This window comes from Sardina pilchardus, chromosome 18, assembly GCF_963854185.1.
Source record: "Sardina pilchardus chromosome 18, fSarPil1.1, whole genome shotgun sequence".
Taxonomy (NCBI): domain Eukaryota; kingdom Metazoa; phylum Chordata; class Actinopteri; order Clupeiformes; family Clupeidae; genus Sardina; species Sardina pilchardus.
Genome location: NC_085011.1, coordinates 7,429,749 through 7,446,329, shown reverse-complemented (window position 1 = coordinate 7,446,329; position 16,581 = coordinate 7,429,749). Strand labels below are relative to the sequence as shown.

General features: G+C 50.0%; 1 protein-coding gene across 1 annotated transcript in view; it reads right to left on the bottom strand.

The window, feature by feature from the left end:
- mmrn2a (multimerin 2a) overlaps positions 1–16,013 on the bottom strand; it is a 20,281-nt gene extending 4,268 nt beyond the window's left edge. The window contains exons 1-7 of the mRNA XM_062519657.1: positions 15,844–16,013; positions 8,434–8,556; positions 7,549–7,655; positions 7,020–7,109; positions 5,764–5,955; positions 1,516–1,982; positions 1–1,010 (exon numbers count right to left, since the gene is read on the bottom strand). The exon at positions 1–1,010 is cut by the window's left edge and continues 452 nt beyond it. Coding sequence (XP_062375641.1) covers positions 1–1,010; positions 1,516–1,982; positions 5,764–5,955; positions 7,020–7,109; positions 7,549–7,655; positions 8,434–8,556; positions 15,844–15,956 — 2,102 coding nt within the window. The 5' untranslated portion in view covers positions 15,957–16,013. The remainder of the gene's footprint in view (positions 1,011–1,515; positions 1,983–5,763; positions 5,956–7,019; positions 7,110–7,548; positions 7,656–8,433; positions 8,557–15,843) is intronic.
- Positions 16,014–16,581: the final 568 nt, after the last annotated feature.

Here is a 16,581-nt window from a genome sequence, read left to right as displayed (position 1 = left end):
ATCAGCGCCGAGGGCTGGTCCGCTGCCTCAGTCTCTGGAGCCGACGCGAGTCGCTCCTTCAAATCGTGGATCAACTTTCTGGTCGCCGGCATGGAGTTTTCATTCTGCTTGTCCTTGGGCAGCTTGGAGAACTCCAGCACCTCCATGCCCAGCACCACCTCCAAGACCTCGGCGTGACGGGTGGAGTCCATCAGGAGGGAGTTGAAGGAGCTTTGGAGGCGCTGGACCCTGGCTTCCTTCTTGTCCTCCTTGTTCTGGAGGGCCTGGATGTCCTGCTGGCTGGCCATGAGTGTGGCTTGCAGCGCGGACACGTTGAAATTCAGGGCCCGGGTTCTCTCCTGCTCAAAGGCGAGCGCGTTTTGCACATAACTCAGCCCTCGCTTGAGGTCCTCCACGGATGGCATCCAGTCATCCCAGCCCTCTGGCTTGGAGTGTTCATCGTTCAGGGCCTTCCGGTTCTCGTTGGCTATCGTGCTGACGGTGTTAATGGCTCCTTCCAGATTGGAGAGCAAGGCCTGGCAGTCGCAGCCCCCGCTGCCTGAGCTGACGTTAAGGTAGAACTGCTTGAACAAATAGTCCACGTCGTTCTCGTTCTCCTGCACCTTTTGGCCTTGTTGGGTCAGGTTGCTGGCCAGCTCCTCCACCCGCTGGAGCACCACCGCCCGCGCGGCGTCCACCTCGAGACCCGTCTCCATGAACTGGATCTGGCTCCTGCGGCCCGTGTCGTCGATCTTCTCGTCCAGCCCCTGGAGGCCGCTCTGCAGGCTGGCGATGCCCTTGTCCGTCGCCTCGCTCAAAGCGTCCACCCTCACCGTGTTATTCACCACCTGCTCGTCCAGACGGGCGATGGCGTCCCAGATGTGGGACGGGTCCGTGCTGGGCGGCCGGCCCGGAGCGGGGACGAGCGGTCTCTCGATGGGTGTGTCCCAGGTTCGCTGTATTTCCTCCTCTTGGCGTTCCTGGGTCTGCCTCAGCTCTGAGATAGAGGAGTTCAGGGCCTGGAGATTCAGCTATGGAATACACATGGGAGGCAAAAGGAAGTGACTAATTGTTAATGATAATCAGTTGGTCACAGCTAATAATGCAGTCCAAAAAAGGAGTCTCCCAGGACGTGTGTGTTACAAAGGAAATCACAGACTGGGTTATAGTCAGTACATAAGCATCTGGGGTCAACTCTGACTCAGACTTAAAAACAGATGACTAGCAGCTCATGGCACACAAATAACAAAAGTATATTGGGCGCGCGTGGGAAATTGTGGAATTAATGTAATCCAGGCACTCTAGATAAAGTATGTGATGAGGAAGGATACATTAAAATAGCATGTTTTAACCAGCTTTGGTCTTTATCCGGGCTTAAAACATTGTTGAGATTGCTAAAAAAATGTTTCCCTATTTCCTTATTCCCTTATGCTAAACTTGGACATTTGGAATCTATAATTTACAAAATCAGTTCACTATTCTCAGATACAGAATAGTATGCTTTGCTACTATCAGAGATGGTTTGTGGGGCCACACCTGTAAATTCTTCTGCTGTCGCTTGATCTTGGAATCGATGTCTGTCTTGAAGATGGTCAGGTTGTAGAGAAGCATTGTATGCTGGGAGTGCAGCCTGTCGTCCAGCTGCCTCTGCAGCTCGATGATCTGCTGGAAGCTCTCCTCCAGCTTCCCCTCCAGGAACTCATAGCGACTCGTTGCGTACTCCTGCCCCTCTTGCGTTTCCTCGACTCCGTGGCCCAGGGTGTCGTGATCGTGATCGTGATCGTGATCGGGGTCCCCTCCTCCCCTCTCCCTCACCTCCTCTTGTCGGAGCTTGAGGGCGGCTACGTCGCGGGACAGGCCCCCCACCTCCTGGGAGAGGCGGCCCAAGGCGTTGTTGAAGCCGTCCAAGGTGGGCTGAAGCTGCGCCATCACCATGGAAACTATGTGAGGAAGGGCCACAAGGCCAGGGGAGTGGGGATTGGGCAGGTTCACATCTACGGGGCCTGAGGGTCACAAAAACACAGAAACGAGGACTCAGAGGTGTATGTAGAAAAACACAACTTATCAGTTTGGGAGTGGTTAAGCATAGTGTTTCTGTATAGCGTCGAAGACTACAGTTCAGAAGATGGCCCAGATGGAATGCTGGGAAGTTTTGGGGCAGGTTTGGGAATCCAAACACAGGTCAACTGATTGTCACAACTGCTCCACCATGCATTAATGTATCATCATAGAGATAATATTTAGATCATATTTATGTATTACATACATATATAAATATACATTTAGTGAGGGGCCCTTGGAGACAATTTGAGAACAATCTCTATTGCCTGTTTGTAACAAGAGAATACCCTGGAGTAAGGCTTTCTGTATAAATGCAGCATAATCTTGATGGTGTTTGAATAATGACCCAAGAAATGAAAAAAAATACAGTGTATCTGAACATTCAAGATTAATTCAGATTTAATCTTGTTATTGTTGTTGCTCTGTGTCCACTGAAAAAAGGGTGTCATTGTTAAATAAAACAAGGACTTCTTTGTCACAGCCCAAAAATAGATCATGTGAAATATTCCGCCATCATCCACCCCCATACATAGTTTTCCCTCCTTTGATTGTGTGCATGTTTGTTTGCCAGGTCACACAGTGATTTCATGTTGGAAAGTAGGATGTCTCCAGAGGCTACCGCCATGACCTCAGCTGCTTTTAAATGATCTCCCATCAGCCTAGGGCTTTCACAGGAACACCAGAACCCATTTAGGTGGATTTGTATGTTTGTGTGTGTGAGTGTGTGTGTGTGTGTGTGTGTGTGTGTGTGTGTGTGTGTGTGTGTGTGTGTGTGTGTGTGTGTGTGTGTGTGTGTGTGTGTGTGTGTGTGTGTGTGTGTGTGTGTGTGTGTGTGTGTGTGTGTGTGTGTGTGTGTGTGTGTGTGTGTGCGTGCGTGCGTGCGTATTTGTGGATATGCTGGAAATGTGTTAAATGCTTTGTGTGGTGGTAGGTGTGAACATGTGCTGAAATGTACATGACTGAATATGGCTAGGTATCTACACAGGCAAGCACATACAGTACATAGTCATGGTTGGTATATGAATGTTTGAGCTTGTGTGATTGAATATGTTTGGGACCACATTCCAATATGATGGAAAAACAGGATGTTTGTTAAAATGTGTATGCATCTGTTTTTCACATGTTGAGAAACATTTTTGCTCCCTGTGTGTGTGTCTGTGTGTGTCTGTGTATGTGTGTGTGTGTGTGTGTGTGTGTGTGTGTGTGTGTGTGTGTGTGTGTGTGTGTGTGTGTGTGTGTGTGTCGGTATCTACAGTATATGTGTGTTTAGGTGCTTAATCTAGTATGTTTGTGTGTGCCTGTATGTGTGTTTGTCCTGCCCTTAACAGAGAATAAGCATGTGTGTGGTGCTGATTGTGTGTGACCACGCATATGTGTGTGTGTGTGTGAGAGAGAACGTGACACACGGCCCTCTGTCCATTTTCCACACGCCATTCTCCTGATATCTGGACAGGATCCAGACTCGGCTTGTGCCGCATGCTGAGTCTGCTTACCCTCAGCAATGTGTGTGTGTGTGTGTGTGTGTGTGTGTGTGTGTGTGTGTGTGTGTGTGTGTGTGTGTGTGTGTGTGTGTGTGTCTGTGTGTGTGCGTGTGTGTGTGTTTGTGTGTGTGTGTGTGTGTGTGTGTGTGCGTGTTCGTGTGTGTGTGTGTGTGTGTGTGTGTGTGTGTGTGCGTGTTCGTGTGTGTGTGTGTGTGTGTGTGTGTGTGTGTGTGCGTGTGCGTGTGTCGGGGCCACCCAGGGGCCATTTTATCAGTCCTCGGTTGTTTTCTTTCCACCAGGAGATGAGCAGGGGCTCCTACAGTCCTCAGCTCCCTCTCTGGTCCCCGTAGAGGGCCACAAGGTCAGTGGGAGGGTGGTCCCTGAGCAGCAGTAAGAAATCACCCAAATCTACAAAAACGTTACACCTCCTCCCTTCCCCTTTCTGAAGCTCGTGTGTGGTCAGCTTTGAACATCTAATCGGTACTTTGTTGGATTAAAGCATCACTGTGATGGTTTAATTAGCTGCGGTCACAGTGACATTTGACTGTTCTTTCAGTGCTTTCAGTTTCAGAGACGGCGTGGCGTGACGTATTCAGTGGACATAGCTGGACCGCCGGTGTAACGTAATGGGGCAAAATTTACACCGCCGCGCCGGCCAGGAAGCGTGCGTCACCTTCCAATGTGCGGATGCAAGAGGCGAGGGGACGGCTCTATATCTGAACCCCCTCTGTCATTCCCACAGCATCCTTACATCACGCTCCCACGCGGACAATGCACGGCCGCGCTCTTTCTGCAGGCCAGAAGAAAGAGAGGATTTCCTGTGGAGGAAGCGGTAAGGCGATGGAGGCCGGGGGGGTGGCAGGCAGGGGTGAGGGATCGGCGGAAGAGCACGGGACAGTGAGATGAGGAGGAGTCCATGCGGGAGCGTGGAAATGCTCCCTGCCGTAGATTCCAATCCCCCCCCCCCTCCAACCCCCCCGCCCCCCCAGCACAGGTCAGGGATATTTACTGCCTTCTCAATCGTACAACTCCCCCACCGCCCCCACCCCTGTCCCTGTCTCTCTCTCTCTCTCTCTCTCTCTCTCTCTCTCTCTCTCTCCTTCTCTCTCTCTCTCTCTCTCTCTTTCTCTCTCTCTCTCTCTCTCTGTTTAAGGATGTGGATGAGACTAACATACTGCTGACTAGACTGCAGCTGATAACATCTCTGGAAGCTCGTGTTGGGTAGACGGAAGCCCACACACCAATATTTTGATTTGTATGTATATTTTACCTTCCCACGTCAACTATTTTTGAAAACGTGTTTAAATGAGTTGTGGGAAAACTTAAAAACGGCCATATCAGTGAATGTTTTCAAATACATTTTTTAACAGCTTAATGTTATGTTTGCGGGAGCAATTTGTCTAGTTGGCAGTGCTCTATGTCACTTAAGATAACAGTTCAGCACAAAATCTGTAATAATCTCCTGGAAGATCTGTTGTGGGCCCTACAAGTCTACCGATAGAGCCAGGCACTAAAGAGGGTCAGAGGTGCAACTCTTGAGAGACCGACTATGGATGAACTGTGCGCTTTCACTGATCCACGAGGCATTTTGGAGGATAGAGATTTACTTGTGTTCACCTTCCCACCAGACAGCTATATATCGGACATTCGTCTATTTATCCAACCATCCGTCCATCTATTCTATATGTATGCTTATCACCCGGAGAGAAGAAATACTCTTCTCTGGTTGGCCGGAGGGGTGGCTATTAAAGTAAGGGATTGAGTATAGAACGCTGGTCATTATGTAAGGGATAAGGAAGCCGATGTGTCCCGTTATTCAGACGTAATGGACGAGACAGAGGCAAGGAACTCCCTGACGTGTCATTAATTCCGTATAATGAGTCGCCTCGGCGGCTGTTATCCCTCACTTAATAGCCACCCCACCAGGACATTATGTATGTATTGAAAATTCACTTCTAGCAGTGGGGTTGCACTGTAAAAAAGCAAGAGAGAGAGAGAGAGAGAGAGAGAATATGTAATGCAAGACAATGGCGAGAAATGAGGGCAAAATTTGGTCGTAGAGTGGCAAAGATGGAGGTATTGTATTTCTTGTGTTGAGTTTAAATGTTTAAATGAATCATCATCTTTGGCTGCTTACTCTGATAGTTTGGCTACTGAGTGTTCGGATGTGGAGAGCCTACAGTAGAAGCAGCACATCTGATATGACACGACACGTGTGTTTAGTGTTCTCCAGCTGGCCTACCTCCTCGGGCATGTTGACTGTGGTCATGGTCTGCGTGGTCTTGGGGGCTGTGTGGGTAGTCGTAGGTGAGGTCAGCGGACGTGTCGTTCTCCGCTGTCGTCCCGCGGGCCTCGTACAGCTCACTGCCCGACACCTCAAAGTCATTCTGTTCCCAGTTCGGGTCCCTGAGAAGTTGTGGGTGTCCTTGAGTTCCTGAAAGAAGGAAAGAAGAGATCTACAGTACACTCAATGCACTGCTGTAGGTCAGCTGGGAGAGTGATGGGTCTGACACCCATGGAAGCACACACACTAACGTACACACATCAGTGGCAATGGACTCTCTGTACTGGAAGTCATTTTCTATGAAAGTGTCGACTGAATGACTGAAATGTAAATGTGTGACCAATGGTAAATTACACTGCTATAGACATTACTAAATGCACTGCCAGGCTTCCTGAAGAAATCAGTGTTGCATTCAGTCCATTTTGTTTGGCGCTAACACAGTGGAATGAAAACGCAGTCAAGTGGAGCATTTTTAACTTATGCAAAAGGCTGGTTTCTTTATTCCTGAGTGTGTGTGTGTGTGTGTGTGTGTGTATGATTGTGTATAGGCTTATGTGTATGTATGAGAGGAAGAGATGAAGAGGAAGAAAGCGAGAGTATTGCGGCGGTTATTTGACTCCAGTGGAGCTGAAGGATTAATTATCTGGGAGCTTTCTCCTCGGGAAGCTCGGTCAATAAGAGGCGTGGAGGGTCTTGGAGCGAGCTGGTCAGCAGCTTGGGAATTTACTCTTTTGTCCCGGGCTGCTTTTGTTTGTGTCCTGAAGCCGCTTGGAAAAGGCCAGGGGTTTATTTTTAGGGGCCCTGGTATTTAGCTGCCAGCCTGGACTCGCCATTAGTTTGGTCCGGAGTGCGTGTGATGTTTTTGTGTTGTTTTTGAGTTTGTGACGTGTGATGTTTTTTTTTTTTTTTGAGGTAGCCATCATGAGTGACGCCCCACTTGTGGCCTTGCTTTATGCCTCCAATGGACAGCACAAACACACACACACACACACACACACACACACACACATACACACATTTACACACACCCTTTCCTGCCTCCCAGGGGAGGTGATGACCTTCCCACAGTCCAGTAGGCTGGAACACAAACATTCACTCACTCCTGCTGGCTCAGTCCGTGCTCACTCCTGGCCCGCACATTACTTCCCTAATTAGCCAGAGAGCTGGCGAAGGTAAGCAGGGGTTTGGCCTTCCTGTCCAGGCAAGGGGCCTACCTGGATGGTGTGCGGGGGTCCATGGATCTCCTGGATGGGTTCTACCTGCCACAGTGGGCGCCTGAGGGTCCGCGACATGGTCCTCTGGAACTAGAGAGGGCGAAAGAGGAGTGAGAGAGAGAGAAGATGGAGGGGTGTGTGTGTGTGTGTGTTGGGGGGGCTCACTTATATTGGGTTTGCCTGAGATTTTGTAAACACACGCCTTTCCCAGTATGCACCTCTCCAGGGAAGCATGGCGCTGGTGCACACACAGGAAGTCTGGTCTATATTAGCACTTGGAAAATATAAATCTCCAGGCTGAAAGAGCCTTAGCTGCGGAGCTAGCTGTGTGTGTGCCGACTCGCATCCTGTGACTTGTGTGTGGTGTGTCAAAACAACAGGCTTTGATCAGTGTGCCACTGATGAATGATTTTGGCATTGTGTTTTGCAGTGTGTTTAGAGGGGGATTTCTGCCTCTCTGTGTGTGTGTGTGTGTGTGTGTGTGTGTGTGCGCGCCCCCATGTGTGTAGGTGTGTATGAGTGTTTATACCTGAGTCTTCACATTTCTCTCCCCCATGGCCAGGGCAGCAGCGCCATAGTAAGGCTGTGAAGATCTTCTGCTTCTCCCGGTACACCGGCCGTGTAGAGAGCTTATACCTGCACACACCACAGGGTTAAAAGGCAGCATGTAGTACCTGCACACACCACACAGGGTTAAAAGGCAGCATGTAGTACCTGCACACACCACAGGGTTAAAAGGCAGCATGTAGTACCTGTCAGCCATCTAAAGCTCCACATAGGGCAACTTGGGCACTGTACAATGTAAGAATTAATTTGTCTTGTGTACTTGCCCTGTACTTGGTCTAACATATTTTACTTGAGTACATCACACAGAAGAACAATTTCAAGAAGGACCAACATTATTTAAGTATATAAGTATATATACTCTTTTGATCCTATGAGGGAATTAGTGAATTAGTGAGGTGAAGCACACACTTGGATGTGGGCTTGGGAGAGCATCGCTCAACACTCCCCCCAACCCACTTGTTTCCTACTGGTCGAGAATCGAACCAGCAACCCTTCGGTTACCAGCCTGAAACCCCTGACCAGTAGGTCACGACTGCCTACTAGACTAGAGCTGTTCTTTTTAATAGTACAGTGTATACAGTATATGAATGTCCATGTTTATGGTTTGAAGGTTGAACATTCTTGCTAAGACAAATCATGTCACTTAGAAGGGATTCTGTGTGTGTGTGTGTGTGTGTGTGTGTGTGTGTATGCGTGCGTTTGTGTGTGTGTGTGTGTGTGTGTGTGTGTGTGTGTATGTGTGTGTGTGTGTGTGTGTGTGTGTGTGTGTGTGTGTGTGTGTGTGTGTGTGTGTGTGTGTGTGTGTGTGTGTGTCTGAGGGGATGTGCGACTAGTCGGTTGCCCTCACATGATGATCTGGCAGTCAGGCGAGCCGCTGGGGCAGGGGCTCTGGGACTTGATGGTGTACTTCTCCGTCCCACAGGACACCGCCATGGTGACCACGCGCCGATGCACATACGCACACCAGTTCCTGCACACAAGGAGACGGTTTTAAAATGAGATTTACTGAAACGATCATAGCAGCATATTACAGGTAAGAGCAGAACTTGTTCACTGTTCTGTCTCACTCGACACTCACACTCAACACAACACTACACGTTGTCTTCACATGTTGCCTTAAATTTAAATTGTTGATAGATAGATAGATAGACAGATAAATAAGATAGATAGATAGATAGATACTTTATTGATCCCCAAAGGGAAATTCAAGATAATCGAAGTTGTCAAATGAATACATCATGTGAGCAGACACAATACAGCTGTAACAGAGGGTCTTGAAGCTTTTGTAGTGTGCCTTGCTCAGACCTTTCTCTCTGGCAGACTTCCTCGTTCACTGAGGAATTCCTGCTGCAGAAGGTTACATATGCGGAGGACCTCATGGAGACAGGAAGACCCTTCATTTGACCTGGTCATGTTAACCACAGGAAAGAGCTCATTGTTTTTAAAATGATACCTCAGTAACCCTACTTATTCTAGGTCAATATATATGCTTCTTTGATTCTAACATATACATCTGTGAATATTAGGGAGGTCTAAAGAGGCCAGCTTATCATGTCAAACACTTTTAAAATATTGCCATTATCATAAATGTATTAAAATATCTTACATGATTGATGCTTTTTTCCATGTTACATCTCAAGGTCAGGTATTAAATCATCGTATTAAAAAACAACCAGGATTACAACTGCTATGCTACTGCCCTTTGGTTATTGAAGGGGAAAGGACAGAAAAACACCATTTGAGGTCCTAAGTGTTGTTTTCACATGAACTAAGAAGTTATTTGTTATTTTATTGATATGAAGTCACTATCTGTGTTTTTAAATATGGTAGATGTTGGACTGCCTCCTATCAAGAGGACACGATTTCCTCATACAGTGGGGACACAATGGAGCCGCTTAATTCTTGTCTGTGTGGTAATGAAAACGGACTCCGAAGCAATTTGTTTATTTTCTCAAGTCAACTGTTGTTGTGTTTGCCTAATAGTTTACGACATCCCTGATTCATGAGTTTGTTTTTCTTTTTCCCACATTGGCCAAGTCCGGCACAAACCGCTGGGCTTGTCTCTTCCTGACATGGTACAGGCAAGGCACTGGAGTTCCTTCCTTTACCAACACTCCTCAAAGCCAACAGGGCAACAAAACAGCCGTCCACCATGGTGGTGGCGCTGACGGATTGATCTCTTGGCCCCTCTTGGGGAGGAGGGTGGTGGGTGTGGAAGGTTGTTTTCCCACCAGGTGTCCTTCCCTGACCTTGCCCAGACGTCCAAAGCGTCCTACTCAGAACCTGAGCTGCGTTAACCTGCTCCAGACCCCCGGCTCACAGCCTAGCTGTCTGCCCGTAATGGAGACGAAGGAGAGCGAGTTTGGGGGTCGCTGCACCGCTGAGGTGAGGTCATCTCGCCTGACCAAGGTGGTTCTGGGATGCAGGTGAGCAGAAGGGGGTTTGAATTCCAATCCGTGGCCCCCACATCTGCCACAGCTCGCAGCAAGTTCAAATGTAAGTGTCTGGAAGCATGTAGGCCTGATGGGTTCATGTAGCATTAACATAAATGTAAACAAACCGTATGGTCAGTGGGGGTAATCTGATACATGTTTTCAGAGATGCAGTATGGACAGAGATTATTTCTTGTGTGAGGCCAAAAAACGTGTCTGGAAGGAGATTGTTTTCACTTAAAAGCACCGTGGACGTATCTTAAGTGGGAGAGCAAAAGGAGGGAAGTTTGAGTTGTTTGAGTAATTTGGGAAGGCTGTCTGGGGGTCATTTGTTTGCTTTAGTCTCTCCTAAAACAGAACCAATGAATCAGAGAGCGAGAAGTCAGGGAGTAATTGGGGGGATAGCGGGCTCCCCAGGTCTTCCCAGGTCTCGCCTGGGCGCCCCAAGGGTGACGTATGCGCTGGGGTGTTGGGGGGAGGCGTGTGGTGCTGCTCGGAGTGAGCGCGGGGGTCTCCGATGTTTGGTGTTTTAGCTGGAACACGCCGCTGGCCCACTGACTCATGGGTCGGGCCGAGCAGGGCAAGGTGCGGCCCGTCTGTCATCTTCAGCCAGAGGCCCTGACGCCCCACAGGAGGCACAGGAGGCTGTTGTGCTGTTACGGAGCCAGTTGCGTTGTGTCACCGGTCACGGGGGTTAATTGATTTGGTGTGGGCTGCGTACCTTCATCAGGATTTTGTGTGAGTGGCTAAGCGAGTGAAATAATTACGTCTTCCTCCTCCCTTCTCTCTCTCTTTCTCTCTCTCTCTCTCACTCCCTTTCTGTCTGTCTATTTATTTATTTTCCCTCCCATCTATCCAACTCTGACTGTTTCCAGACAGGCTTATGCTGCTGAGTCCTCCTCCTCCTCCGCACACACACACCAGGCTGTTTCATCTCCCTGGCTGGGTTTGGCTAAGTGCACCTCCACTCTCCAGCCCCTGTGGACAAGAATAGATTGTGTTTGGCTGCTTGACTTTGTCCTCAAGTTCCAGCCCAAACAGACCCCCTGCGACGAGTCAAGGTACAGCTGGTACACGCACACAGACACACCGAACACACACGTGGAAACATGCAACTTTAATGTTCGGGGCTCGCCTCGGATTCAAGTGTCCCTTAGCAACGGGGTTGGACTGTGAAAAGGCAAGCCAGCAAATATGTAATGCAAGACAATGGTGGGAAACTTTGGCCATTTGTTCGTACAGCTTTTTGTTTGGAGAAAGTGGCAAAGACTGAGGTAGTGTACTTCCTGTGCTGAGTGGCCCAGTTGCTTTCAAGATGAGGACATTTCTTCACTTCACTTAAAGTTGGGTGAACATGTGATGAATGAAGTGAGGCTGATAAAAAAAACACCACAAGCGACCTTGCCAGCCTTGATAATGTGTTACAAATTACAGAGAAAGCTGAGATACAGCTCATCCCCCGCGTATACAACGAGCCCTTCCACCCCCAGATCTCACACACTTTCTGTGGCCCTCATAGACTAAACACAAATCTCCGGCGATGACGCCTAAACCACAATCTTCCAAAAAAAATGTCCTGACTGGGGGGGATGATGCCTCTTGGCACAAATGCGACCAGCTTGCGCAAGACCTCTGTCCCCTTATTTACCGAAGGACCCAAACCCTTCCAGTGGAATGCAAACATCCTAAAACACACATGTTGAGCGTTACTCAATCTGTTTATCTTCTTTTCTTTTCAAGCGTTGAGGTTCAAACGGGTGGAAATATCGGAGATGCTCTCCAGAGCAATGCACCAGTGCTCTGATGCAACAACGTCCTGCTCTCAGCAGACTGCGGCCTCTTCCCATAGGCTGAGCCGCGTGTTTACATTGAGCATATCTACACGGCAACGGGAGTCTGTCATCTCTTGACGTATGTGTGTGTGTTATCTGGAGATCCCTGCCAGTGGACTGTCCTGCCAGGCTCCCACATGCCTCTCCGATGACCCCCGCCAGCCAGCCACCCACTCCGCCCTCCAGGACTGCCCTCGTGATAGCCGTGCATCCTCTCAGAGTTTCCCCGTGTCACATCCTCCATCCTCCCCGTGTCACTTCCTGCCTCCACAGACATCATGAGGGGACATCCCCATGTCAGAACACAATGCCCGGCTCCCCCACCCCACCTCCATCACCCCAGCAAGCCCCATTCTCCAATACCAGCCCCAGTAGCAGCAGCAGCAGCAGCAGCCATACCCAGCTCCTCAGAGGAAGGAAGAGGACACTCCTTCACCCTTCCTCTGCTCTTAGAGTTTCTCTGTCATATAGTGATTGATATATCTCCGTCTTCTCTCTCTTCCTTTGCATATTTCCCTGTTGTTTCTCACTCTCTCTCTATCACCCTCATTCTCCTTCTTCTCAAATGTTTCTTTTTCACTTTGTTGTTGTTTACATATTCATGGTAATAATTTCCATTTCTTCACCCCCCGCCCCCTCATCCTCGGACCCTCTCCCAGGACGCGTGCTCACGGCTGTCTCTATGCGTGCACCAAACCTCTGACCTTCCGGCTGTTTCCGCTACTGCACACCCTCTCCGCACCCCCCGCCCCTCCACCCCCCCCCCCACTCCACCCTTCATGTCAACGCTCCCGGTCTGTCTCCAGCCCCTGTGCATTCACCGACCTCAAAGGCTGTTTGTGTTGGACGCTCGATAAGTTCTCAGCAAAGCATAACATGGAGCTGAACGACCTGTGGAAGGAGCTGTTTCAGTAATAAGTGAGCATCCAAGATGGATTGCTCGTCCATGGAGGCTGGGAATGAGAGAGAGAGAGAGGGAGAGAGAGAAAGACAGAGAGACAGAGAGACAGAGGGAGGGAGAGGGAGGAGGGGAGCTTCTTCCTCTCAGTTCGGGGTTATGAAGACTTCCATGTAACCAGTTTATCACTGCGCCCCTAAGCCTCCCTGTCTCGAAATGGATTACAGGTCAATATTAATAGAAACGATTTTTTGTTTTTCTTGGGCGCAGACTAAAAGCTCGGAGTTGCTTGCTGCCGTCTCACCACAGCTGGGATAGATAAGACAGACCCCATTATGTCCTGTTATGTTTCATTTAGTCCAAGCTTTGGCGTATTAGGCACTGTTCAAAGACACTTGGGCCCTACAGAGCACCATGACTGATACTGACACGTAAAATGGAGTCAACAACAGAGGGGAGAATGCTTTGGACAAAAGTTAGTCTGAGACCTTGTTTACCATGGAGTTTAGCATGGACTTAGAAACAAAACCATGTCCAAGCGCCTTGTATGCCAAATAAATAACAAGAGAAAGAGAAAGAAAAAAAAAGAGAGAGAGAGCAAAACAAAGCTGAAAGCAGTGGATATGTGTGTGTGTGTGTGTGTGTGTGTGTGTGTGTGTGAAAGAATAATGTCAACATGAGGGACATTAGCAGGATCCAGGCAACGGAAACAAAGGCATGAGAGGGAGATACCAACAGAGGGAGAATGAGGGGAGGAAGCCACAGAGCGATCAGATGGCGGCGATAGGAGGGAGTGCCCCCATGCCTGCTGTCCCTGGGATCGGGGGAGGCAGGGTGGGACAGCGCAAAAGGACGGACGGTTGGTGGTGGCGGCGGCGGATGGGACTGGTGCTTCCGCTCTGGAAACCGGAGCAGAGAGATGCAATCAGCAGACCCCACAGGCGAGGCCCCCTGCTGGGCTAGAGCGGCCGGCCAGACAGCCGGTACCCATGAGGCACTTCCAGGGGGTGCATGCAGACGGGCAGACAGGATTTGGAACTCTTAATCCTTTTTAATGTTCTCTCTCTAGTCCACTGATTCGTGCTGAGATGCTGTTTGAAATGGCTGCACAAAATCTTAGTGGTGGACATATGTGTAGATATATATGTACTTAAACTCCATCTCCTAAATATCCTTCACTTCAGTTGGATTGCTTTATGATGCACTGAACAACACAGTCAATGTGCAGGTAGGATTGTCTGCTTATCCAACCCCCCCAACCTCTTGAACTCCCCCCTTCGCATTCACACTAAGCCTATTTTCTGGAGCCTTTTTGGGGAGTGTGTTTTGGAGTTCTCCCCTGGCCCCTCAGCTGCCCACTTCAGCTTCGTGCCAAAGCCTCACGTCACGTCAATCAAAAGACCCACATTCACGTCCACATTCCCGTCAAGCTCTCCTCTTCTCCCTGGCCTCCACCTGTTGTTTAACAAGGCCCTGTTCCACACCACTGGACGCCTTTTACAACTGAATTAAATCTCTCCAAGCCAGTTCTATGCTTCCAACCCAGGTGTGTGTGTGTGTGTGTGTGTGTGTGTGTGTTTGAGAGTGTGTGAATATCAGTGGGTGCTTTATGTGTGTGTGTGTGTGTGTGTGTGTGTGTGTGTGTGTGTGTGTGTGTGTGTCTGTGTGTGTCTGTGTGTGTATGTGCGTGCGTGTGTCATTCAATCACCTGAACCGTGAGCAGCAGTGAGGTAACCTCAACAAAACCACATCTTGTGTTTACTCAGGTTCATGTTGGCTCACGTTGTGTGTGTGTGCGTGTGTGTGTGAGTGAGTGAGTGTGTGTGTGAACCCTCTTACCTCCTCCTCGCACAGCCCACAACACCAGTTATCACCATCTCACTCTCTCTCCATCCCTCGCAATGTGCTCCCTATTACCTTCACCATGGTGGCACGGCAGAGGAAAGGGTCTGCACCCTCCCTCCCTCCCTCCTCTTTCCTGTTCGAACAAAAAGCCCATTTGGAGGACTTCTGAAGTGGCTTCTCTTTAAAAAGAAAAGAGAAAAAAAAAGAAGAAAAACAAATGGCTCCGTCCCCGGGAACGACTCCCCTGGGCCCACATTATCGGGGTATCGGGGCAGCGGTGAGTGGCCAATTTAGGGGGTGTAACGTATGCATCTTGGTTGAAGTTCGTGACGAGTCCCCCTATGAACCTTGCTCCTCGCTTGAAAAGAAGATCAAAACCGTGCCAGCGTAACCCACCGGGTCAGCTCGCATAAAAGTACAGGAAACCTAATGGGCTCCCCAAGTTTTTTTCCGGAACAATTAAGATGAATTACTATTGATTAGTAGCGCGTAAAGGAAAACATGTGCGCTCCTATGACACCGGCGCTAGCCAGGGGACCCCGGTCCAGTGCCAATAAGCAGAGCAGGGGGGGGCAGGGGCCAGGCAGCGAGCGCCGCGTTTGTGTACGAGAGTCGGGGTAGATACATAAACGCTTGCCGTCTGAGACTGGGGCTCTTGTTTGGCTTTTCCATCAGCTTAGTGGTGATTACAGAAGAGATTACAGAGATAGCGGAGCAAGAGAGAAAGAGAGAGTGAAGTGAAGGGGGGGGGGGGGGGAGAAAGAGAGAGAGAAAGAGGGAGAGAAAGAGAGCAGCGCATGCCGAAAGGGTCAGAGGGAGTTGACAGTGCTGACGGAAAAGAGCAGGAGAACCAGGGGGGGAGAGACGCTGTGTATTTGTGAGAGTGCTTTTCTTTATGGCGCTGAGTTTATGTGGGGTTGAAGTGCTTCAACCTGGGTGGCTCTCCAAGGAAAATAATGAGATCCAAAACATATAAATTTGGAATCTCTGCTTTAATTAGTGAGAGTGTTTGCGAGCTAACCGGTGTGTGTGAGAGTGTGTATGAGAGTGTGTGTGTGTGTGTGTGTGCGTGTTTTGCGAGCTTGCTCAGGTGGGTGTTCTCTTCAAGTTCTGAATGAGAGAGGAAATAATGTGTGTGTGTGTGTGTGTGTGTGTATGTGTGAGTGTGTGTGCGTGTCTACACGAGCAAAGCATGGAGAGGGAAGTCCCACATCTGGCCTGGCATGATAAAAGAGACCACAAACACTCACCCGGTGCGGGCCGGTATGCCCTGGGGCCCGGTGCCCCCATCCCCTGCGGGCGTGTCCTCCTGCTGGCCCAGGGGGTGCTGCTGCTGCTGCTGCTGCTGCTGCCCGTGGCCCATGGCGTGAGCCTGCCGCTGGTCCCTCGGGTGATGGCGTGCCGCCCCCCCGGGGAGATCCACCGCTCCGTGCCCCCTGGTGGCGGGGTGGTGGTGCCCCCCATACCCCCCCGCGAAAGGGACCCCCCGGTCCCAGCCGGCCCGTCCCCCGTAGGAGTCCCCCGCCGTGGCCTCCTCCTCCTCCTCCTCCAGCTCGGGGTCCCTGGCGCGCACGTCGCAGTGCGCTGCCAGCAGCAGCCCCAGCAAGAGCACCAGCTCCCCGACCGCTGTCATCCTGCGCGCGTGAGTGTGTGTGTGTGTGTGTCTGGTCCCGTTCCTGTTCCTTCCGACACTTCCAGCCGCTAGCTGCCAAAACATCTGAAGCCTCCGAGTGAGTGGGATGGCTATTTGTTTTAAAGCAGTTGCTTCAGACAGCTTGCTGGAAACTCCCCGCCCCCCATCGTCCCAAAAAAAAGAGAAAAGCCCACCCTCTCTTCATCACTTCCCTCCTTTCAGACATGGAGACCCCTCCCCTTTTAGGCCCCCCATCCCTCTTAGCCATTCCCGCCCCCAAACACACACTCACACACACAGATACACTCACAGTCACACACACTCACACTTACTAACAGTCACATACACACACACA